Below are 24,968 nucleotides of genomic sequence, written 5' to 3' on the forward strand. Positions count from 1 at the left end.
AAAAAAAGTTTGTTTTTTCTAAAAACATCCTTAGTATGCATGGGGTGAAGAACAACAAACATGTCTCCTGTTTCTACTAGTCACACCATTACACTCCTTTCCAGCCTCTTTGATGCTACATATGGCCATTCAAATGAGCCCTGGCTAAGTACATGTGGACAGAAGTTAAGGTTTGCTTCTTGCAAGCCTGGCCCATGATTCTATGTTCTGATTTAGAACATAAAAAAGAAGTGAGACTTGCTGAATGAGACAGAAAACACTCTTGAACGCTTCCTCTGACAAGCTCCAGGGCACACTAGTTGCCTTGCACTGCTTTGGACAGCTACTCGTTTGTTGGACAATAATTTCCCAACATGGGGACAACCCAGAGCATTTTCCACGTTGATATTCTGCTTCAGTTGCTCATGGTTTTGATCAAAGCTAGACAGCGACTAATCCAGGAGACTCAGACCCCAGGCCAGTGTGGGGTCCTGTGGTTGAAGACAGGCTGGACCATCAGAGGAAGAAAACAAGTAGCCCTTTTTTCTGGATTTTCACTTGCTCTGTTTTCAGGAAACCTGAAGCCAGTTAATGTTATTCAGGCATGACTGAAAAGAGATTATTTTGAGTTGTTTTGGTGGCACCAAGAAATGTGCCAATGTGACAGCCAAAAAAGCAGAAAGACCAAGGCATTGAGAGTGGGAGAGCCACTGATGATGCTGGGTCTGGTACGCTTTTGGAGATCTCCCAGCCCCAGAACAGCCAAGCAACTCTGTCCTGGGTTGTGAGTGGGCTCAGCCCCCGTGTACACCCATGCTTGGATTCTGGCACACATGGCACCCACAGGAGGCAGTGCCACCTCCAGGAGACCGGTTGGCAGGACCCTGTCTCCACACGTGAAGACAGCAGGCAGAACCCACACATTCTCTACTTCTCCCAGTGCCAGTTGCCCGTGGGGGTTCACGATGAGACCGACGGGTCCAACCTGCGGGCAGAGTTGCCACCCCAGCCTGCGGCAAAGTGGACCTTTTTCTGCCAGAGGGGTCTGCTTTCCCATTGGCCAAAAAGGCCTCAAATGACAGGGACAGAACAAGGCACAAGTGCCCATTAGAGTGTCTGAGCCCACCTGGTGTCTGCTCCCACACATCTCCTGGGAGGTCCCAGCAGGTACCCAGGCCTGGGCCACAGCTCACCCCACATTCAGAGGTGGGTAGCACAGCTGCCCTGTGCAGGCCTCAGGAAGGAAAGGGAGAAAGATGACAAAAGCAAGACACAAGAAATGCAGCAAAAGCACACTAACACACACACTTGACACTCATCTGGGGCAGGCCATCCTCTCACCCATGACTAGCAGTGCAGGCAGCCAAGAGCCGGGCAGGAGGCGGTGCCACCATCCCCTGAGTTAGGGTCTGGATCCAGGGAAGAACATAGAGTCCATAGAGTCAAGGGCCACTGACCTCAGGACCTGCAGTTTGCAGGGAGGGGATGCTGTAAGAAGAACTGTTCCAGGTCACAGCTAAATATGTCTGACTTCAAGAAAATACTTCAAACCAAAGTACATTTATGGAAGACTCTCAGTGATATAAAAAAGCAGTTTAGAAAATGTGAAAGCAATCACTGAACATATTCATATATTTTCATCTAAATTTAGTTACAGAGTTTTTCTAAAACTGGGATCAGGCCAGGTATGGTGGCTCAGGCTTGTAATCCTAGCACTTTGGGAGCCTGAGGCAGGAGGATAGCTTGAGGCCAGGAGTGGGAGACCAACCTGGGCAACATGGTGAGACCCCTCATCTCTACCGAAAATACAGAACTTGGCCAGTCATGGTAGCACACCCCTGTAGTCCCAGCTACTCAGAAGGCTGAGGTGGGAGGACTGCTTGAGCCTGGGAGGTTGAGGCTGCAGTTACACAAGATTGCACCACTGCGTTCCAGCCTGAGTGACAGCCCATCTCAAAAAATAATAACAGTAATTCCCGGTTTTGATAACTATTCTGGAGTTGTGCAGGTTCTCACTCACGTGGGAGCTAAAAAAACTTGATCCCGTGGACACAGAGAATACAATGGCAATACCAGAGGCCAGGAAGACTGGGTATGTGGAAGGGAGAATGAAGAGAAGTTGGCTATTGGGTACAAACCTACAGTTAGAAGAAATAAGCTGTAATGTCTGACAGCAGGCTGTGGTGACTAAGTAACATTATTATGAGTAAATATTCAAAGTAACCAGAATACACGTTTTATGCATGTAACAAGTATTTGTATCTGTCCTACAAAGAGGTAAAATATTGTGTCAATAAGATGGAGAGGTTATGCCCAAGCCTCCAGAGAGGGGCTCCTTGGATCCGCACAGCACATCCTGCCCACCTGCATCCACTGCTGCACTATGCTCCTCGTATCTGGGCCTTCATGCTCTGGTCCCCAAAGCAGGTGGTGCTGACTCAGGTGGCCACACTGTGGACCTGGGTGTTGGTGGCCCAGAGGGTGGGTGCTAGAGGCTTCCTGCCCTTCTTGTTCCACTGAGACCAGATGGAGCTAGGCAGTGACAGGGTACCACCTTCTTGACCAGATCCTGGAACACAGGAGTGTCACCTGGCCCCTTGTCATCCCAACTTAGCACCCAAAGTACCCTCGGGCCTGGGCCATGGCTGGGCTGGAACTCAGGATGGTTAGGATGCAGCTCAAGCCTTGTGGCATCTCTGGGTTCTCTGTCCACTGAGGGTGCCCTGGGACGCAAAGCTGGTGGGAAGAGGTTGGCATTTCCCCAGCCTATCCTTACTCATGCCAAGCACCCCAGACTGTCCTTCCTGGTCCATCACCCTGGTCACATTCCCCAGGGCAGCTCAGGGCTTTGTTCAGGGATTTCCCATGGTCAGGTGCCTAATAAGTGTTGAGACATGCAAGGCCACTTCGGCAGATGGGTAGGTGCTCTTTGGTGAGCACCCCCAGAAGGGCAGTCCCCCACCCAGGTGTCTGCGTGCTCCTGCTTGTGTTTGACTGTTAACAGCGCTTCATGCCAGGGCCACCAGCTCCCATCCCTCCTGTCAGGAACGACACAGACAGCAAGTGCCTTGGGGGTAAGGCATTTGCCGGGTAACACAGGTGGCGAGTGCCGGAGCTGGGATTTGAACCCGGATCATGGCACTCTGTTTGGGGCAATGGAAGGTTTGAGGATGCCCATGTAGGAAGGAAGGGCAGCCTGGCACCACTGAGCCCAGCTGCTCCCTGTGACCCTGGAGGAAACTACTCAGCCCCCAGCTGGGGAGAGAGTCCAGGAGGCCAGGCTTCCTTTTGCTTCCTGGCTCGGGATCATAGAGGAACAAGGAAATTTAGTGTGCGTGTCTTCTTTTCGTTTCATTGAAAATTTAATTTAGTATCAAGCAAGAGGAGCTTTAGCTTAACCCTGCATATCCAGGCAAGACTTCAGTTACAAAATAGTGCTTTTTTTTTTCTTTTTTTTGCACTTGTGATTGGCTTCCCCTCTACTTCTTTTGGTAAGAGCAGGTTGGTGTCCAGGCTCAGAATCCATTTTTCCTCCCACACCAAAGCACCTGTGGTTTGGGTGAAGCAGCCTGGCTGCATAAAGCTTCGCAGCAGAAGGGTCCCGGTAGGATGGTCGAGGTGGTCCAGCTGTGAGAGGCCAGCACCAGGGAGGCTCAGTGTCCTGTTCCCAGGATCTGCACATGGAGTTGCCTTTCTGCATCTCCCCATCAGTGGTAGATGCTCCTCCAAGCCCCCTCTTGCCGGCCTGGACACAACGGCCTGCACCTTGACCCTATTGCATGCCAGTGGAGCAGAGCCCCCCAGGCCAGAAGCCCCACAAGTGTTGGCCCTGGCTTGGACAGGCAGGGGGCACCGGGGCAGGAGCTGACTGTGATCCTGTGGCCCCAAATGCCCCCTCGCTGATGGCCTCGTGTTCTGGGTGCGGAGCAAAGAGGAGCAGGCGTCGAAGGCACCTCAGGCAGGCGCTGGGCTCGGTGGGCGTCTTGTGCTCCATGATTTTTTTTAATTTTATTATACTTTAATTTTTAGGGTACATGTGCACAACGTGCAGGTTTGTTACATATGTATACATGTGCCATGTTGGTGTGCTGCACCCATTAACTCGTCATTTAGCATTAAGTGTATCTCCTAATGCTATCCCTCCCCCCTCCCCCCACCCCACAACAGGCCCCGGTGTGTGATGTTCCCCTTCCTGTGTCCGTGTGTTCTCATTGTTCAATTCCCACCTATGAGTGAGAACATGCTCCGTGATTTTGAGGCCATTTGTAGCCAGCTCCGCCAGCCCGTGCTCCGAGCTGCAGCAGCTGCCACGCACAACAGCACCGCCAGGAGTGTCCTGGGGGCTTTCTTCAGAGGAGGCTGTCAGCATCCTCAAGTTCCGACCGCTTAGCCCCAGTCCTGCTTCAAGAGGTTTTTTTTTCACCAGAGGCTTCTCAGTGGCTTGAAAGCTCGGCTGACTCCCACGGGAAGTTTGCCAGGAACACCAAGCTGTCAGTGACATTCGTGGCGCCAAGACTTATGTGGGTTGCACGCATCGGCCACTGTCTGTGCCACGTGCACTGACGCCACCTGAGATGTGCACGCCGCACGCGCACGCGCCCGCCGCATGCGCGGCAGCGGCTTGGCTGGCCTGTAACGGCTTGCACGCACACGCCGCGCGCGCATAACGGTTTGGCTGCTGTGTAACTGCATTCGCATGCCGCAGGTGTGTAACGGCTTGGCTGGCCTGTAACGGTTTGCACACGCACGCTGCACGTGCGTAACGGTTTGGCCGGCGTGTAACTGCACGCGCATGCCGCACGTGCGTAACGGCTTGGCTGGCCTGTAGCGGCTTGGCTTGGCTTTGCGTTCTTGGCTTGGCTTGGCGTTGGTCGCTTGGATTGATCTTTCCTTCTTGGATTGACGTTTCCTCTCTCACGTTCTTTTGCTGGGCTTGACCTTTTCTCTGCTGGGTTTGGCATTCCCTTAGGTGGGCCGGGTGTTTTCTTTGGCGGGGGGTGGCCCTTCCTGGGGTGGGCGTGGGGTCACCCCGGATGGGTGTGGGTTTTCCCTGGGTGGGGTGGGCTGGGCTCCCCTGCTGGGGTTGGCAGGTTTTGGCTGGGATTGACTTTTCAAACAGATTGGAAACCCGAAGTTACCTGCTAGTTGGTGAAACTGGTTGGTAGACGCGATCTGCTCGCTACTGCAGGCCTCTCCTGTTAAAAGCAGATGGTGGCTGAGGTTGGTTCAATGCCGGCTGCCTCCTCTGTGAAGAAGCCATTTGGTCTCAGAAGCAAGATGGGCAAGTGGTGCTGCCACTGCTTCCCCTGCTGCAGGGGGAGAGGCAAGAGCAACGTGAGCACTTCTGGAGACCACGACGACTCTGCTATGAAGATGCTCAGGAGCAAGATGGGCAAGTGGTGCCACCACTGCTTCCCCTGCTGCAGGGGGAGCGGCAAGGGCAACGTGGGCACTTCTGGATACCACGACGACTCTGCTATGAAGACGCTCAGGAGCAAGATGGGCAAGTGGTGCTGCCATTGGTTCCCCTGCTGCAGGGGGAGTGGCAAGAACAAAGTGGGCGCTTGGGGAGACTACGATGACAGCGGCTTCATGGAGCCCAGGTACCACGTCCATCGAGAAGATCTGGACAAGCTCCACAGAGCTGCCTGGTGGGGTAAAGTCCCCAGAAAGGATCTCATCGTCATGCTCAGGGACACTGACGTGAACGAGAAGGACAAGCAAAAGTAACCAGGCCTGGGCTGGGAGGAGGTGGGACGTGGGGGGATGATGGGGACATACCCTCCTGGCAGGGGAGGAGGGGGACCTGGCTTTCTCGCCTCCGCAGGCCTCACACCACCTTGGATGTGGAAACCTCAGAGAGGTCAGGGCGCAGGCCCCTTTATGAGCTGCAACACAAAAACAAAACTTTAGCTGATTTCCAATCAAATTATAATTTTCCTCGTAGAACAATAATAGACTGTTTTAAAGTGATTTAACTCGCAAAATTGTCAATGCAGCAGATTTTTAATCTACAGATTTTAAAACAATGTTCTATACATTATAGAAAAATGTATATTGAGAACTAAGAATGAAGCCCCATAACACATCGACTTCAGGGCTAAATATTCTTCAAATAAAATCCAGTATGGGTTTTATATAAATGTACACTATGTAAGTATGTTCTTTACTGAGGAACCTTAGAAGGAAACTGAAATGGGAAGATGGTTCGTGTGCTCAAATAGGAAGATCGAATTTTCTTAAGATGTGAGCTGTTTGGCTGGGCAGGGTGGCTCATGCCTGTAATCCCAGCACTTTGGGAGGCCTAGGCGGGCGGATCACGAGGTCAGGAGATCGAGATCATCCTGGCTAACATGGTGAAACCCCGTCTCTACTGAAAAATGTTTAAAAAATTAGCTAGGCGCGGTGGCAGGTGCCTGTAGTCCCAGCTACTCAGGAGGCTGAGGCAGGAGAATGGCGTGAACCCGGGAGGCGGAGCTTGCAGTGAGCCAAGATAGCGCCACTGCACTCCAGCCTGGGAGACAGAGCGAGACTCCATCTCAAAAAAAAAAAAAAAAAAAAAGGTGAGCTTTTTCTATTTATCACTTTTACCTAAGCCAAATAAAAATAGCAGTTTTAGCATTTTTAAATTATACATGCTGTCTTTTATTATTGTGATAAATTTTTTTGTAACAGAATGGAAAAAGGCTTGCTTTTCCAGATATCAAAATGTGCATGTTATCTATTTCCACAAAGTGTTTACTAACAGCTGAAAAGACATCAATGAATAAAACAGAATAGGAAATTTAGAAATACCCAAATATATGTAAGAATTTAGCACTTGATAATGGTGATGTTTTTTATTATTTAAAAAAGATGGATTGTTCATAATTCATTTTTGGAGAAAACTAGCTAGATGTTTATATCACAAAAATAAGAGTATAGATTAAAAATTTTAAATATATGAAAAGAGAAACATACCAGAAGAAAACACAAATGCCTATTTATATATTTTTTTGATGGAGTCTCACTCTGTTGCCCAGGCTGGAGTGCAGTGGTGCAATCTTGGCTCACTGCAACCTCTGCCTCCTAGATTCAAGCAATTCTCTGCTTCAGCCCACTGAGTAGCTGGGATTACAGGCAACTGCCACCACGCCTGGCTAATTGTTTTGTATTTTTAGTAGAGATGGGGTTTCACCATCTTGGCCAGGCTGGTCTTGAACTCCTGTCCTCGTGATCCACTCATCGTGGCCTCCCAAAGTGCTGGGGTTACAGGCGTGAGCCACCGTGCCTGGCCTATATATGCAGATATAATAAAATAAGCACATTTTAAAATTGGGCAAAGTACTTTTTTGCATATCTACCAGTGACCTGTACGCATAGGAAAAGATAGCGTTCCTGGTAGGAGAAGGAATTTAAGTTAGAAGAGGAATGAAATACTGTTTTCTATTTAAGTTAGAGGAGGAATGAAAGGCCGGGTGCAGTGGCTTATGCCTGTTATCCCAGCACTTTAGGAAGCTGAGGCAGGTGGATCATGAAGTCAGGAGTTTGAGACCAGCCTGGCCAGTGTGGTGAACTCCCATCTCTACTAAAAATATAAAAAATTAGCTGGGCATGGTGGCACACACCTGTAATCTCAGCCACTCAGGAGGCTGAAGCAAGAGAATTGCTTGAACCAGGGAGGTGGAGGTTGCAGTGAGCTGAAATCATGCCACTACATTCCAGCATGGGTGACAGAGTGAGACTCCATCTCAAAAAAAAAAGAAATACTGTTTTCTATCCACAAAGTTTGTGAGGATGAAGAACAGTGGTACTTATATAGTTGTTTAAAATTTAAATTGCTGCACATTTTCAAACAGACACTTCAGTGGTAAGAACCACATTTTTAAAATGTTATGCTTTTTACTCATCAATTCCATTATACTGAAATATCTTTACCAAATAGATGTCTGTTTTTCTTAGTATTGCTTAAAATAGCAGTGTATTTAGAAGAACCCATATAAAGATTTCATGAACAAATTTCAGTGCATCCATAGGATGGAATAATATGTAACTATTGAGGATGTCAGTAGATAGAGAGATATGTCGACATGCAAAGATGTACTTTGCTATATCAAGTGAGAAAAAAATCAGTTTGTTACACATATACACGAACAGAATCTGCTCTTGTGTTAGCTGAAAATATGTAGAAAATACAATCAAACTTGTTTCTGGGGATTTGTAAGTGAAGTTTTTCCCTTTCTATTATCTGTGATTTCTGCAATGAACATCTGAAGTTTTAGTTAAGGTTCATTAGTAATGAAATAATCCTTGGGAAGAGAAGGAATATGCTTCTTGCATAGATGCAAATAGTTTCTCACATTCTATTATTTATTTTTATTTCTGTGGTTGGCTATCTTCTGTGAACTTTTACCCTCTTCAGAAGTAGAGGGATTGTGTTTACCTGTTGCTGTAGATGTTATTGTATATACATTTTATTACATAATTACCTTTTCATTATATATAGATTAACATGTAAAAAGTATGAATTAATCATTTTAGTTGTTATATATTTGTGAAAATTAAAATAGCAAATATAAATGATTATTACTATTGCAAATGTATTGCCCCTACTCTACAGGAGTTTTCTTTAAAAATATTGAACTCCCAAGCTGTGTTCTTCCATTTTTTCAATCCTTTTAGTCATCAGACATAAGCCAGACACCTATTATGGGGCAGGCATATTCTACTATCTCTTAGGATCCTTCCATCTTTGAAAACTTCATGTTTACCTGCTGGGCTTAAGCAAGCTGAGAGATTTAAAATTGGGGCATTAGGACTTAATCTCAATTGAAGCTTTTTCTCCCTCCTTTCAAACAGAAGCATTTCTGAAGGTAGAAAATAGTAAAAGACAACTCTTAACTGCCCTTTTGAAAATTTATAAGTCTTGGATAAAGACTGTTTTAGTTGTTTTAAGAACTAAAATGTGGTACATAAACAGCATGGGATACTATGCAGCCATAAAAGAAGGAATGAGAGCATGTCCTTTGCAGGGACATGGATGGTGTTGAAAGCCATTATCCATAGCAAACTAACACAGGAAGAGAAAACCAAATACTGCATGTTCTCACTTATATGTGGGAGCTACATGATGAGAACACACAGATACCTAGAGGGAAGCAACACACATTGGGGCCTATCAGAGGGTGGAGGGTGGGAGGAGGGAAAGAAGCAGGAAATAGAACGAACGGGTACTGGGCTTAACACCTGGGTAATGAAGTAGTCTGTACAACCAACCCCCTTGGTGCACGTTTACCTATGTAACAAACCTGCACATCCTGCACATGTACCCCTGAATGTAAAAGTTGAAAAACAATTCCACAAGTAGTTTCATAAATCCATTTAAAAAGAGAAAATTTGTAACAGTCTTAAATTCTAATATGAATCATTGGAAATATCTGATGTACATACATTGTGTAAATCTAAGTATTGAAAAAAATAAGCCCATGCTATTCATTTCAATTCCAAGTTTTCTTTGGCTTAAAGTTTATTGAAAACCAAAGCAAAAATTGGTTTATTTTAGAAATTTGTTTTTGTTTTCACCTCAGCTCTCTTATTCCATAGTACTTTTAAGAAGTAAAATTTATCTAAATGCTGGTCATCTGACTGGAACCGCCCCAGACCTGTTATAACATATTCTACTTAATGTAAGGCACCAGGGATTTTATGATACCCCATTATTTTATGTCTCAATAAGAGAATTATTTAAATGCCACCAATTATAGTAAATCATGAATTGAAAGTGGTATTTCAGTGGAGACAACATGGAGACAATGATCATCTTAGAATCACTAAAATACAATGTTACCTGCAATATTTAAAACATGCCTGAAAGTGTAGGTATAATTGTATCATCTCACTTAATTCAAATGTTGTCTTTAGTGGTATTAGTAAAAATTATAATATCTAACAATTATTGAGCTGTTAGGGAACTATTCTATATTTTTTGTGCAGAGTCTCATTTGAGCATTATGGTGGTTTCCTGTGAGAAAGCTACTATTTTCATTCGTATTTTATTGATGAGGAAACTGAGACCCCAAAAGGCTAAGCAACAGCCAGGAAGTGACAGAGCTTCAAGTAGGATTCCAGACCAAGTTGAATGTCATCCAAGGGCTATGCTTTTTGTATTCATATAGGCTGCTCTTTCATTAATACAGCGAGTAATGAGAGATAATAAATAGTGTGTTTTTTTCATGGGAAAGTTAAATGTTTGTTTTGAAGGCAGAGTAATAGCAGGCTATTCAGTGTTTGCAATTACGTGAATCATTGATATGGCTGTAGCTAGTGCAGTACAATTTCCTAAAAAGTCTTCTCACTCTCACAGGACTGCTCTACATCTGGCCTCTGCCAATGGGAATTCAGAAGTAGTAAAACTCCTGCTGGACAGACGATGTGAACTTAATGTCCTTGACAACAAAAAGAGGACAGCTCTGACAAAGGTATGCAGTAGCCAACTATATCAGCATGAGGTGGGTTTGATTTCAATACATAGCATAAAAATGAGTTTTCTCCTTTAAATATAAGTAGTTGGTAAAAGCTGTGGAATGTTTATTTTGAATTCCTAGGATTTGTAATTTGTTTTTGGTCTAATACTGACAGGCCGTACAATGCCAGGAAGATGAATGTGCGTTAATGTTGCTGGAACATGGCAGTGATCCAAATATTCCAGATGAGTATGGAAATACCACTCTGCACTATGCTATCTACAATGAAGATAAATTAATGGCCAAAGCACTGCTCTTATATGGTGCTGATATCGAATCAAGAAACAAGGTATAGATCTACCAATTTTATCTTCAAAATACTGAAATGCATTCATTTTAACATTGACCTGTGTAAGGGCCAGTCTTCCATATTTGGAAGCTCAAGCATAACCTGAATGAAAATATTTTGAAATGAACTAATTTTCTAAGATTTTATTTTAAATATTGTAACTTTCAAAGAAGCATTAGAGGGTACAGTTTTTTTTAATGCACTTGTGGTAAATACATTTTTTTTGAAAACACTGAATTTATAAAAGGTAATACTTACTATTTTTCAATTTTTCCCTCCTAGGATTTTTTCCCCCTAATGAATGTAAAATGGCAAAATTTGCCCTGAAATAGGTTTTACATGAAAACTCCAAGAAAACTTAAACATGTTTCAGTGAATAGAGATCCTGCTCCTTTGGCAAGTTCCTAAAAAGCAGTGATAGGTATGAGGTGATGCACCTGTCAGTGGCAAGGCTTAAGATATTTCTGATTGCTCATGAGGCAGAAGTGGAAAGGGAAAAAGAGCAATCCAAAATATCAGGGCCAATTTGGAAATTAGGTAGTAGAGGGAAGAGACCACGAAGAGGTTGTGTGTGTGTGTGCGTTGTTGATTTATTTGTTTCCTTTGTATGGTGAGACAAGGTTCTCTTCAATTTTAGAGAATGACAGTTTTCAGTTTGGGAGAGGGAGTTAGTGGGTTGTAAACTGCCTAGAGATCAATTTTAGGAGGCCTCTGAGGAAGCAGATTGGCAGTGAATAGGGAAACCCTTGAGCAGAGGGAATATCAAGTAATTAACTGACTTAGTATCCTATTCTGGTAGAAATGGCCAATTAGAGTCTCAGCTCTGCCTTCAAATCTAGAGTGTCTGGATGAGAAGGTGGAAGATAAATAAGTAACAAGATCAATTTGGATTTTGAGTTGACTAGACCCTGTTCTCTTACCAGGGAAAATTATGCGGTGTTTTCAGCAAATGGGTCTCTCTCCTACTCCTTACTCTTTTTGGCCAAGTCTTCAAATAAGAAAGGGAATTGGTCATGTGGGTGAGAAATGAGACCGAAGTAATTGTCTATTGCACTAGCTTTCAGCTAGAATTGTGCATCCCAGTAACCTGAGGAAAATGTTTAAACAATCCACAAGTCTAGGCATTTTCCTGAAGATAAAGTGTAATAAAGCCTGCATATGTATATTTGAAAATGTTTCCTTGAAGCCAGGCATGGTGGTGCATGGCTGTAGTCCCAGTTGCTAGGGAGGCTGAGGTGGGAGGATTGCTTCAGCTCAGGAGTTCGAGTCTAGCGTGGTCAACATAATGAGACCCTGTCTCTAACAACAACAACAACAGTAACAACAACAACAATTTTCTCAAAATCTGGATACACTCCTGCTTAAGAACCACTGAATACAGAAATGTAATATGTAAATTCTTATATCTGAGAAACTTAAGGTAGCTCTAGAAGAGTTGGAGTTGGATATGTGCTGATTTCTTTAAATCTTTCCAATAACATTAATCTGACTTTTTTTTTTTTGAGATGGGGTCTCACTCTGTTTCCTAGGCTGGAGTGCAGTGGTGCGATCACAGCTCACTGCAGCCTCGACCTCCCCAAGCTCAGATGGTCCTCCAACTTCACTTGTTTTTTTTTTGTTTTTTTTTGTTTTTTTTAGTAGAGGTGAGGTTTTTGCCATGTTTCTCAGGCTGGTCTTGAACTCCTGGGCTCAAGCGGTTCACCCACCTCAGCCTCCCAAAATGCTAGGATTACAGGTGTGAGCCACCATTCCTGGCCTAGTCTGACTTTTATCTCTGTGGTTGAGACATTAAAATGAATATTATTGGTAGTATCTATCAGGTTACAGAATAATACATTTTCCTTTCTACCATCAGTTATTCACTGCCATTCAGAAGGTCTTTAGAAATTTGCTGTGAGTAGTCTTTCAATAAGTAGAGGATGGCCCTCTCAGGATTTTGTGTCTTTTTGTTCAATCATTCAAGTGCTTAGGTCAGTAAGTCGTTAAGAGCAGAGTTTTCTCAATTAGAATTATAGCAAATTCTAAACCATTTTTTGTCAGTTGAAGCTGTGTATTATGGACTATCCAGTGTGTCTCAAGTATGTAGAGCTTTGGCATAATCAGCATGGCAGTTTTAAACACTTAAAACCATGGAGTTACTAAGAATACAGATAGGAATTCTGTTAATTTAGTTTCAGTAGTCCTATGAACTGAGGATTTAGTTAACAATCTGGGAAAATTAAATACAGATAGATTTTAAATAAATAAATGTTGGAAAATTTTTTCAAATGGGCAGTATGAGTTTTAATAGCAATTTTTGTTGCATGTTGGAGGTTGAACTTTCAGTAAAACATGAAACTAAAGAAATATTTTACATGCAAATTCTTGCTTTATATACAATTTGTCTTAGGGTTGAGGATATACAGACAAAAGATACAGCTCCTGCCCTCAGGAAGCTGTTTGTTTAGATGGGAAAAATATTATCATCCAATAATGCCATACCAAATGCTGGGTTAGAAGTAAAGAGTCTTGGAAGCAGTAAATGTTTAAAGTGAGTTTTTGAGTTGATTAGAGTTAATGTGGTGAGGCAGAGAAGGGGTGTTTCCAAGGGAAGGAGCAGCGTGTGGGAAAGCACAGAAGAGTGAGAAGGAAGCGACTACATTTTATTTACTTTATATGCGTGTAAATCCATAAGATCTTATATAAAATTTCCACTTCGGTTGAGGAATATGTACTTTTTTGAATTACATAAGTTTTTGCTTTATATTGTTTTACAGCATGGCCTCACACCACTGTTACTTGGTGTACATGAACAAAAACAGCAAGTGGTGAAATTTTTAATCAAGAAAAAAGCTAATTTAAATGCACTGGATATATATGGAAGGTATAGTTCTTTCTTTTAATCTGTGGGATCTAGATAGCAGTCACTGAAGTCATAAATATTAAATTAATAAGATTAATGTATACTTACTGGGATATAGTGATCAGCATGAACACAAATCAGTTAGGTAGAAAAACAGTTATTTGGACTGGGCAACATAAAGAACAGTTTTAGTAGGATTCATCTTTTATTATATTGACTGATGTTATTTGTTATGTGACATTTTTGGTTACATGATCTTATGTTAGCTAAAGGGATTTCATATTAATTTTATGAAGTTTGAACTTTAACTTTTAGTTTACTTTATGACTCAGTATTGAACTTCTTAACCCTTTCTAATAGTTTTTAACCTCTGTGTCTTACATGCTTTTCCACTAAATACACTGTATTAAACATGAATGGGGTAGAAAATCCTTTTGTCTTTTCAATGACTTTGCCTTAAGTTGCTTTCTTTGAAGAATATTGTTATCTTATCCCTACATGACAATTAATTGCTATTCCCACATACTGTGGGTTCAACAGCTTTTTTCCTTTTTTATTTCCAGTGTATTTTGATGTTTTTATTTTTAATTGGTATGGAGAGAGGGAGTGAAGATAGTTTTAAGTGGATACACTTTTCCTTTAATGAAGGCAAGCCATAGGTGGGTGATAAAGAGAAAAGAGCTAGACTTTGGATTCACACAATACTGGGTTTAATTCCTAACTTTCTTACTTGCCAGGTGTGTGACCTTGGGAATGTTATTTACCACCAAATATGTTGTCAAAAATGAAAAGTAGGAGAATATATCCTTCAAAGTTGGCTATGCATAAGAAAGAAAGATAGATGTGGCATTTAATTCAGTGCCTAGCACATGCTTATTGGCATCATTAACTGAAACTCCTGTGACTACTATTCTTACCATTATTATTAATCTTACTGCTTTCAGCATGCAGAGAGCTCTTATTTATTTTACCCCCTAGCTGATTTTCTATTACAGCGGATCAGTCTAGGGAAGCTGTGATGAAATCTTCACTTAAATCTTTGTTCACTTCAGATAAGTGGCCCTAACATTGTTTCTTGCCCATCAAAGGACTTTAAATTAGTAGCTTCTGCTATGCAATACCCCACTGAGATAAGAGGGGTTTGTTTTGTCCCTTCCTTTTAACCTTGGTGGTATTTTACAAAGATGAACACTTGAGCACTGAAGATGCTTGTGTCTTTTAGTGCATGTAAATGTTTGATTCTGCACGGACAGGCAAGATGTTAAATTGGTAACGTATATCAAATTAGCTTTTAAAATAACTTTACTACAGCTCCTATCTCTGTCATTTTAGAACTGCTCTCATACTTGCTGTATGTTGTGGATCAGCAAGTATAGTCAGCCTTCTACTTGAGCAAAGTATTGATGTATCTTCTCAAGATCTATCTGGACAGACGGCCAGAGAGTATGCTGTTTCTAGTCATCATAATGTGTAAGTGTTTACATTAAAAGGCTAGTTAATGCCAAATTGAGGTTTAAAATAATTATAACAGTTGCATCTTACATATCAAGTGAGATGTCATAGTTTGGTTCAGGTAGTTTTAGAGTGGCAGTGAGTTAGTCCTCTGCATCAGCCAGAAATCAGACAAAAAGCAAGACAAGTTAGAAGCACCAGTGGGTGCAGGATTCTTTATCTCAAGACTTTTAAGACCTTTATCCTTAGAGATCCCAACATTGTTCATTTCATCCAAGTGTAACACCTATGCATGGGATAAAAAATAGTGTCACATCTTTGATTTTTCTGATTAGTTATTTGGGCCTGGAAATGTCCAGTTTATCAGAAAGTCTTGTACTGTCTTCTGGGGACTATGTCCTATATACTCCTTGAGTTTTTCAGGAACCGAAGGGGTTCACTAAATCCAAGGAAGACAGTCCCTTTTATCAAGTCAGAAGGAGGAGAAAAAAGAAGGACATTGCAATCATTCTGTTGTTTCCATTGATTCTGTTGCTGCATTGTTGCCACTCAAACTGGTCCTGCTGCCTTAAGATGAATCGGTAGATTCAGGTCCCTCAAGTCTTCATGGCGATTTATACAGTGACTTTGAAGTTACAACGTTTTTTAGTTCCCATACCTATGCTTATATGCTCAGCCATTGTTCCCAAAGCACCGGCCCCCTGCTCTGGCTGCTGGGCATCCTGACTTTATCCGCACACAAAGTGAGCAAATTGTCCCTTCCCCCCATATTCAGAACCTAATGTGGAACCCGCATCTTAGCCAATAATTAGCTGAGACCTTCATGGTAAGAGATCCTTTGAGGCCGTTGTTGGTCTTTTCTCTAGCAGGTATTGGGTGGGCTTGTCCTAAAGGGTCAGAGGGGTTCAAATAATGTGGCAGAAAGAGATCAGTGTTTCTTCTTCTTTGCTACCAGATCTGTACTGTGAGGCACCTTTATATCCTGTATAGAACCTTGGGCAGTAGAAAATCCCATATGAACCTTCCCCTGAGCAGTGGCTCCCAGCTGTGGTTGGCCCCTTGAGTGATCTGATTTAACATGATAATGAAAATCGTCCAAGCTACTTCCATCTCTAGCTCAAGATTTTAAAATATTTTCAAATTCTAGCTCACAGGAAGCCATTGAAGAGAATTCTCAGAATCTCAAGTAGGTTAGTTGGACTTAACAGAGCCAAGCCTTGTCCATGACTCATCACTAATCATGTGTAAGAGTAGGGCTTTGTGCTTGCTTCGGCGGCACATATCCTAAAATTGGAACAATACGGAGAAAGTTAGCATGGCTTCTGCATAAGGAGGCAGCACAAATCTTTGAAGCATTCCATATTTTGTGCAGTCACTGGAAGGTCATTTGACTATTTGCTGACTAGCTCTATGGAAACAGTGTGGATCAAAGCAAAATGGGTGCATACTGAAATTATGATTTGCACTGCAAAAATAGTCATGTAAGATGGTCTGTGAGATGACTTTGAGCTGAATAACGTGTTTGGTGCAAAATACATTGTTAGTATGTATGTCGAAAATTACAGAATGTCAACTTGCAACTTCTTCATGGAAACTAAAAAAAATAAAAGTAGACTTTTGGTCTCCCATGTCAGCTGGAATGGAACATCAGTATAAAGCATTATCCTAACAAACATCTGCTGGCTGAGAGTTTGAGTCTGTAAAGAAGGATCGTGGGTACAAGCCAGGTCTTAACATCCATTGGTTTTTCTGCCCTTGGTGTGATTGATCAACTCCGTAATAGTGGACAATCAACAGTACCAACTTTAATGAGATATTTATGAATAAATTCAGTTACAAACTATGACATAGTTGAGATGCCCTGAATTATAAGCCATAAGGAGTAGGACAACTAAGGCAAAATTAGGACTCAATAACATTTTCTGAAAACTACAACATTTGCATATTAGAACCTATGAACAAAATATGCATTGGGTTTTATTTGGGATTCCAGGATAATTTTAGTCATAAAGTTTAGGAAGAGATTATTCCATTGCTTTACTATTTCTCTCAGCATTTAAAAAATGTTATCTCCTTAAATCTTTATAACAACCTAGTGAAATAAGGCAGCAAAGTCCTCACTTTGTTGAAGAAGACATTGAGCCTAAGAGAAGCAAGTTGTCCAAGAACAAATAGCTGTTCATTATGGAGCTAGGACTTATGCAGAGTTGGGACACTTTCTATTATGTCATGCTAATGCAACCTAATTTACTGGGTCACATGCCCTCGATTTATGAGTATTTCACCCTACATTTTTTTCTTCTTTAATTAGAAGCTTAAAGAGAAGTTTGCAGAATGGACTCATAAGTGGATGGGATAATACTATTAAGTTCTGATATTCTGATATTGTCTGAAATACTCTTAAGAATTTTACATTTGGTAAGTATTTTTTATATCAGTATTAAAATGGTAATTTGGTTTATTATATTTTTATGCATAGAATTTGCCAGTTACTTTCTGACTACAAAGAAAAACAGATGCTAAAAGTTTCTTCTGAAAACAGCAATCCAGGTAAGACTTGTGACAGTGAATTACTTTAGGTCAGTTGTCCCCAACCTTTTTGGCAGCAGGGACCGGTTTTGTGGAAGACAATCTTTCCATGGGCTGGGGAAAGGTGGGGATGGTTTCAACATTATTCAATCGTGTTACATTTATTGTGCTACTTTATTTATATTATTATTACATTGTAATATATAATGAAATAATTATACAACTTACCATAATGTAGAATCCATGGAAGCTCTGAGCTTATTTTTCTGCAACTAGATGGTCTCATCTGGGGGCAAAGTGAGACAGTGACAGATCATCAGGCATTAGATTCTCATATGAAGCACACAACCTAGATACCTCGGATGGGCAGTTCACAACAGGGTTCATGCTCCAATGAGTATCTGATGTTATCATTGATCTGACTGGAGGCAGAGTTCAGGTGGTAATATGAGCCATGGGGTGTGGCTGTAAATACAGGTGAAGCTTCCCTGGCTTGCCTACTGCTCACTTCCTCCTGTGTGGTGTGGTTCGTAATAGTCCATGGACTGGTATGAGTCTGTGGCCTGGGAGTTGAGGACCCCTGCTCTGGGTGGTTCTACCATAGATAAAAAGGTAAAAGTAAGGAATTTTTTATCAGAAAAGAACACTGAAGCACAAGTCATGTTACATATGCTTTCCCAATAAGGTCTCACTATTACTTCATTGCTCCTCATTTGAAGTTGGAAAGAGATATATTTACTTTGTTGGTACAAGACGTGTTCTACCTGCTGGTTAATTATCATGATAACACTAATTTTGTTAGAACAAGATGCTCTGCTACCATTTGCCAAAAGATTGTCATAATAAATATACAAATTGCCCAACTCTAGGCTCAGCAGATTATAATAAAAGTAGAAAAATGTTTCACACTAACAAAAATGCTACTATGCTACCTGGTTGTGGACACCTAATACATCGTGGAGTCTAAACTGTATGAGGACACCTTTAATTTAGCCATCTATTTATCAAAGAGCTTCTGTAAGTTAGGTTTCATAAGTTGCAGGAGACAAAGATGGAATAGATGTAGTTTTGATCTTTAAGGTGCTCGTAGTGGAGCTGTCTCCATTTCTGTGCTTTTTCAACAGAATTTACAAAGAAAACATTTCTATTTATGTTTTCACTTGTCCGCTTAACAAATAACTATCAAATATCTTTTAGATACTAACCATTTTTCTGATGCTAAAGAACACAAACAAAAATACAGACAGGAGCTTGTTATTATCATTGTCATTTTCATTATTTTACTACTTTATTCAGTGCTTACTGTGTGCTAGATGCCCACTGGAAGCTTATAATTATGATTTGTTATATATTGATTATGTGCCAGACATACGTAATGAGGAATGAAAATTTTGGAAAAAAGTAGGTATGATTTAAGGTAAGCATGCAGAGAAAGAAGAATTTTTCTAGGTAAAGAAGCAGAAGAATAATGTTTGGCAGAAGGAACATGCAACGAGGTTGTGTGTTTGCCAGAAGGAACATCTAATGAGATTGCCTGTTTGGCAGGAAGAGCAGCAAGTGCAAAAGACAAGATGCTTGAGTGAACTTTGCAGGGTTTCTGAGCAATTCACTTTTGCTAGTACAAAAAGTGTGAGATACGAGAGGTTGGGAATGAGGTGGATATTTAGCTAAGGCAAGTTTATGATAGACTTTTTAATACTACAGGAATGAGTAGGTCTTATCCTGTGGGCCATGGGAAGTTTACCAGGTAGAATGCTTTGGACTGCAAATACTAGATGAGCAGTGGCTAAAACAGTAGGAACCAGAGTTGTTTTGTTTGTTCACTGATATCCTAGGGATCCCACTTGTCCCTCTTTCAGCTGTGCTGTTGGCAGTGTTTTATTCACATCTCCTTTCGTGGTTGGCTAATCCGCAGCAGCTCCAAACATGTCGTTCTTCCAACACAACATCGCGAGCGCTGCTTTTCTTCACATGTGTCTTTTAAACAGGGAGAAAACTCAGAAGCATGCAAGGGGCTTCCTGTAGCATTTCATTGGCTGGGTCACACCGCATGCTCATTCCCAAACCAGGCACTGGGAAGGCAAATACCTGATTAGCTTAGAATAAACATTTCTCTTTCTGAGGCTGAGGAGGGGGATTGGGATAATAAATATCCCAATAGACTTGTGTTTCTTCTGCAAGAAAGAATAAGGCATGGCTATTGATAGGGAGCCAACAGTGTGTGCTGCAGGGGCTCATTGGAGAAATTTGAGCAGGGGAGTCACAAGATTAAATTTGAGTATTAAGGCATTCTGGTTATGGTGTAAGATGAGTTAGCAAGCTTTTTCTGTAAAGGACCAGGTGGGAAATATTTCAGACTGTGGTCTCTGTCATATCTACTTAACCCTGCTGTTGTCTGCTTTGTAGTGTGAAATCATGATTATACATAAGCAAACAGGCATGACTGAGCTCCTAGAAAACTTTATTTACAAAGCCATAAGGTAGATTGGATTTGGTCTGTAGCCTATAGTTTGCTGGGATTGATGGAAGGTTCTTTACCATGTAAAGAAACCAGGAGACAAAGGAAGCTTTTGCAGTAGTCAGCTGTAGTTTCCATGTCACACATCCTTGGACTAGTATCAATATATTACAAGGCTTTCACCCATCCATGGTGAAATAAATAACGTTAGGAATCTCAGTTACTCATTTTAATGTGTTGGCCCTTGTTATGCCTTTTTCATTTGTTTGGCTTAATTTTTTTTTCATGTAAGAAATAACATTAATAGTTGCGGTTTTCTTTTAAATAAAAGCCATTTTGTAAATGTTTATGTTCCCAGTGGCAGTGGGAATACAAAACGGAGGCAGAAGAGAGGTATAGTCAATATGATTTAGTGATAATTGAATGAGAAGGGCTTGAGGGACAGAGAGAAATCTCAGATGATATGCAGGTTTCCAGGTTGTACACCAGTATTTAACCTGGACGTGAGGAAGGAGTAGGAAATTTTCTGGTGAATACAGAACAGCAAAGAGCAGCAGGTCAGCAGGAATGACTAATTTTTTCTATGCATGTTTAATGGAATATTTGTGTAGGATATTTTGAGTAGGTAATTGGATAATCAGCATTTATAATTTGCATCTTACTAGTTTGACTCTCAGCAATAAGACTTGTCAAAGATCCGAGAATCTGAAAGTTGATGATAAATGTCCATGTGTATCACCATCCGTGACCGAAAGTCAGCATCCACAGAACACAGAATTGGGACAGATGAACTTAATAGATATAGATGAATATCGGAGTTGTTCCTCTTAGGGAATGATACTCTCCATGACCTGTGTGAGTCACAGCTGCCAGAAAAGAAAGAGCAAGGAGAGTATTAAGGCAGCACAGCAAATTCAGTCCTAGAGTGCCCTGCTTGACTTCACGTCATAGTTCTGACTTCTAAAAAATCATTTTCTGCAAAACCTGCTTTGTGTTTTTCCCTCTTGCAGCCTGCAGCCAAACAGAATCCCTTTAGCAGGGCATTTTTGTGTTCTTCCTTTAAACAAGGCAACATATAAATAATGAAAAGAAGTAAGAGAAAGAGTGTTTTTTGTATGGGATAGTATTTAACGTGAACTTGAGAGTGAGTAACAGGATTATAGTTAGAATTTACGGACTGGGTAGGAAGACTGGATAGAAATCTAAAGATTGCTGACTCAAACACAATGTGGTTTCTTTGCTTTATTGTCACAGCTCTGAATTCACAACTCTTAGTTGTATTCATATGCACTATAACTTTACAAAGCATCTTCCCAAACCAAATATTTACTGCTTTATTATAATTTGTATGACTTTATTACAGAACTGACTTTCCAAGTGTTCATGGGAATTGTTGAGAATTTGCCACATAGTATCATCTCAGCTGTGTCCACATGAGCTGTGTGTCACCTTGTCTTAATGAATAATTGTTGACTAGGAATATTGGTTTTGGCATTTAAAGTGATCTATATCTAATGCAGATAGGACCAGGGACCACTCTTGAACATTAATGTCCAGGCATCTTAAAATTTCACATAAGGATTTCATAATCTGACTTCTGCCCCACTCTCCATCTTTAGCCCTTTTCCCTGTGTGCCCTTTCTCTGGCATTACTGAGCTGCTGGTAGTGCCCTACTCACTCATCCTTCTATTGTAGGCAAATACTTTCACTCTTTCAGGCCTCGCTCCCGCTCTTGCTGCTGCCTGGCATGCTGTCACCCTTTCCTGCCCTCTACCCCTTTTAATCTGGCTAGCCTCAATATTTAAGTCTCTGCTTGGGCATGTGTTCTAGAAAAGCCATCCCTGACAGGCTTTATTTTCATTCTTTTTAGACCCTAATGCCTAGCATGTATGTAGGAGGACTCAATAAAAAATGTCTGAGTAAAACAAAGACTGTTTTTACAAAGATGATGTGCAAGACTCTCCCCTGCCATCTTGGAGCAGAGGGGACAGACATGTGGAGGAATAATGCACAGTTTAGGTGGTAAAGATGCAGTAGAAAAATCAGTAAAGTACTAAGGCAGCCTCAAGGAAGGAGGTACCTGTTTATCTGGGGAAAGACATGCAGAATCAAGGAAGACTTCACATAGCATTGTTTTAAAAGATGAAAATAAGGCCGGGTGTGGTGGCTCACACCTGTAATCCCAGCACTTTTGGAGGGGATCATGAGGTCAGGAGATCGAGACCATCCTGTCCAATGGTGAAACCCCATCTCTACTAAAAATACAAAAATTAGCTGGGTGTGGTGGTGCTTGCCTGTAATCACAGCTACTCAGGAGACTGAGGCAGGAGAATTGCTTGAACCAGGGAGTGTGAGGTTGCAGTGAGCTGATCGCACCACTGCATTCCACCTTGGTGACAGAGCAAGACCCTGGCTCATAAAAAATAAAATAAAATAAAATAAATTTGTCAGAATAGTGGAGGGAAACATTTTAGATATTAGGAAGATGTTGTACACTAATAAAGGTGTCAGCAGTGATTTTGGAAATCATTTATAAGGTACTATTAGGAAGTGGAGAACAATATACTGTGTCACCTTATATGTTTCTACTGTATTTGAAAGCTTTGTTCTGGTGGTTTTGTTCATTGATGTTGGGTGGATGAATTTGTGAGGGAATTTTGACATGTTTGTGTGTCTTCAATCTGGTGACATCTGTTGTCTCCCCAAGTGTTTTTTTGAAGTTTTTGAGAATTTTTTCTTAAATGACAATTTCACGAAAGGTTAAATGCTCAATTTATGAAATAAAATGAAATAAATCTGTTTTTAAAAGGCAATAGTTTTTAACTGTTCGAAGTAGTTGACTGTAACTGAATATATGGATTTTTCAACAGAACAAGACTTAAAGCTACCATCAGGGGAAGAGTCACAAAGGCTTAAAGGAAGTGAAAATGGCCAGCCAGAGGCATGGAAACTTCTACATTTAAACTTTTGGTTTAACCTTTTTTTTTTGCCTTAATAATATTAGATAGTCCAAATGAAATTACCTTTCAGACTAGGCTTTGAGAATCAATAGATTCTTTTTTTAAGAATCTTTTGGCCAGGTGGTGGCTCACGCCTGTAATCCCAGCACTTTGAGAGGCTGAGGCGGGCAGATCACGAGGTCAGGAGATCGAGACCATCCTGGCTAACACGGTGAACCCCGTCTCTACTAAAAATACAAAAACTTAGCCAGGCGTGGTGGCCAGTGCCTGCAGTCCGATCTACTCGGGAGGCTGAGGCAGGAGAATGGCATGAACCCGGGAGGTGGAGCTTGCAGTGAGCTGAGATCTGCCACTACACTCCAGCCTGGGCGACAGAACAAGACTACGTCTCAAAAAAAAATTAAAAAAGTATTTTAATAGATTCTTAAAATTTATTGTAATAAATTCAGCAACCTTATTAACAGAAGAATCAATAGATTCTAATTTAATATTTGATATTTAACTTCAACATAACCCACTATAAAATTTAAAATACTCTTATTTTCAAATGTTCTTATCTGCCTTCTTGACTAGCTTATAGCTAATCTTTCCTTTTGGAATAGAGGCAGAAGCAAATTTCAGAACTTTGTTCTTTTATTTTTACAACACCGTAACATGATAAAGAAAGTAACATCGATTATTGAATCATATTATTAAGCAATAGGAATTATGAACAATGTAACACTGATGGTCCCTGAGCTGGATTCATGGTTAAAGAGTAATCATAGCCAGTGATTGAAAATCTGCAGTTTTATATTGTCAGTCACTGATACCAAGATTAAAGATATATTCTGCCTTGTGGTCTGTCATTGACCTCAGCGTTTCTGTTCAGGGAGGGAACCAGGTCATAAAAGCAACCCAACTGCCTATTACAAGGGTCACATCTTGCAGAATGGGAGCTTTTGTGTTAGTGCACAAACACAATAACATTCTCATTTATTTCAGTTGCAGAAAATCAGTACAGATTAAAATTTTTATCTACTGTCATTAGTACACATTAGAATATACTAGAACTGAACTTAAGCAGATAATCTAGATACATAACACTATCATATTACAGTATATAATTTCAATTAAAATTTAAGAATTTGCATCTCCTTCTGTTTGATGTTGATTTCGGCTCCTAATAATTTAAAGCGTGCCTACAATCCAGTTAGGAATCTTTTAAAAAAGCACTTCAGTTCACTGTAGGGGCTCACTACTTAGGGTTTCGTGAGGTAAACTCTTTTCAAGTGAGGAAGGTTTTGCAACACTACAAATGATCTGCTGATTCATTTTTGGTAGATTTAACACATAACAAGTTTAATCCAAACAAATAGTGACAAAGTTAAGTTTTCTGGTTCATGTTTTTCTTCTCCCTTTGTCTAAGGTGAATTATTTTTCACATGTTAGAAGCCAGTGATGTGGCAGTAGCTAAACATAGATTAAAAAGTTAATTCTTAACTTTAATTATTAATTTAAATTTCATTTTAATTATTTTCTAATTTTTATTGTCCATACTTGATTACTTAAGAATAAAATTATTTTAAAAACATGCACTCCAAAAGAGGAGACATCACAGAAGTACAACAAGCAAATTAACTTTCTGTTTTTGCATCTGCAGAAAATGTCTCAAGAACCAGAAATAAATAAGGATGGTGATAGAAAGGTATACTTTTATATTCAAATGTTTGTGTTGAGTTAGATTTTTACATTATGTTTTTTAACAAAGTGTAGTAAATGTAGGCATGCATGATCCTATCATGTAAGTAGCATAAATCATCAGTGAAAAATTTAATACTTAACTCAGAATTCTGTACACTGAATTTTAAAGAGATGCAAACCGTAGAGATATTCTTTCATTATTATGGAATAATCCCAAATCATGCCATAAAATGCTAGGTAATGCCACTTTAGGAGCTTTGGATCATTTTATCT

The 24,968-nt window shown here is 40.9% G+C and overlaps 1 protein-coding gene and 1 non-coding gene across 2 annotated transcripts in view; both read left to right on the top strand.

Annotated features, from left to right (window-relative positions):
* Nucleotides 1-5,187: 5,187 nt before the first annotated feature.
* Nucleotides 5,188-24,968, top strand: part of LOC100592762 (POTE ankyrin domain family member G-like) — a 31,470-nt gene continuing 11,689 nt past the window's right edge. Inside the window, 8 exon segments of the mRNA XM_030808686.1 lie at nt 5,188-5,705; nt 10,322-10,436; nt 10,597-10,770; nt 13,527-13,633; nt 14,945-15,082; nt 17,544-17,614; nt 22,923-22,993; nt 24,655-24,699. Coding sequence (XP_030664546.1) covers nt 5,188-5,705; nt 10,322-10,436; nt 10,597-10,770; nt 13,527-13,633; nt 14,945-15,082; nt 17,544-17,614; nt 22,923-22,993; nt 24,655-24,699 — 1,239 coding nt within the window.
* On the top strand, nt 16,325-16,431 carry LOC115833867. The gene has a single exon (XR_004029100.1). It is a non-coding gene; the product is annotated as a U6 spliceosomal RNA (small nuclear RNA).

Source organism: Nomascus leucogenys, unplaced genomic scaffold (genome assembly GCF_006542625.1).
Source record: "Nomascus leucogenys isolate Asia unplaced genomic scaffold, Asia_NLE_v1 000695F_125625_qpd_obj, whole genome shotgun sequence".
NCBI lineage: Eukaryota > Metazoa > Chordata > Mammalia > Primates > Hylobatidae > Nomascus > Nomascus leucogenys.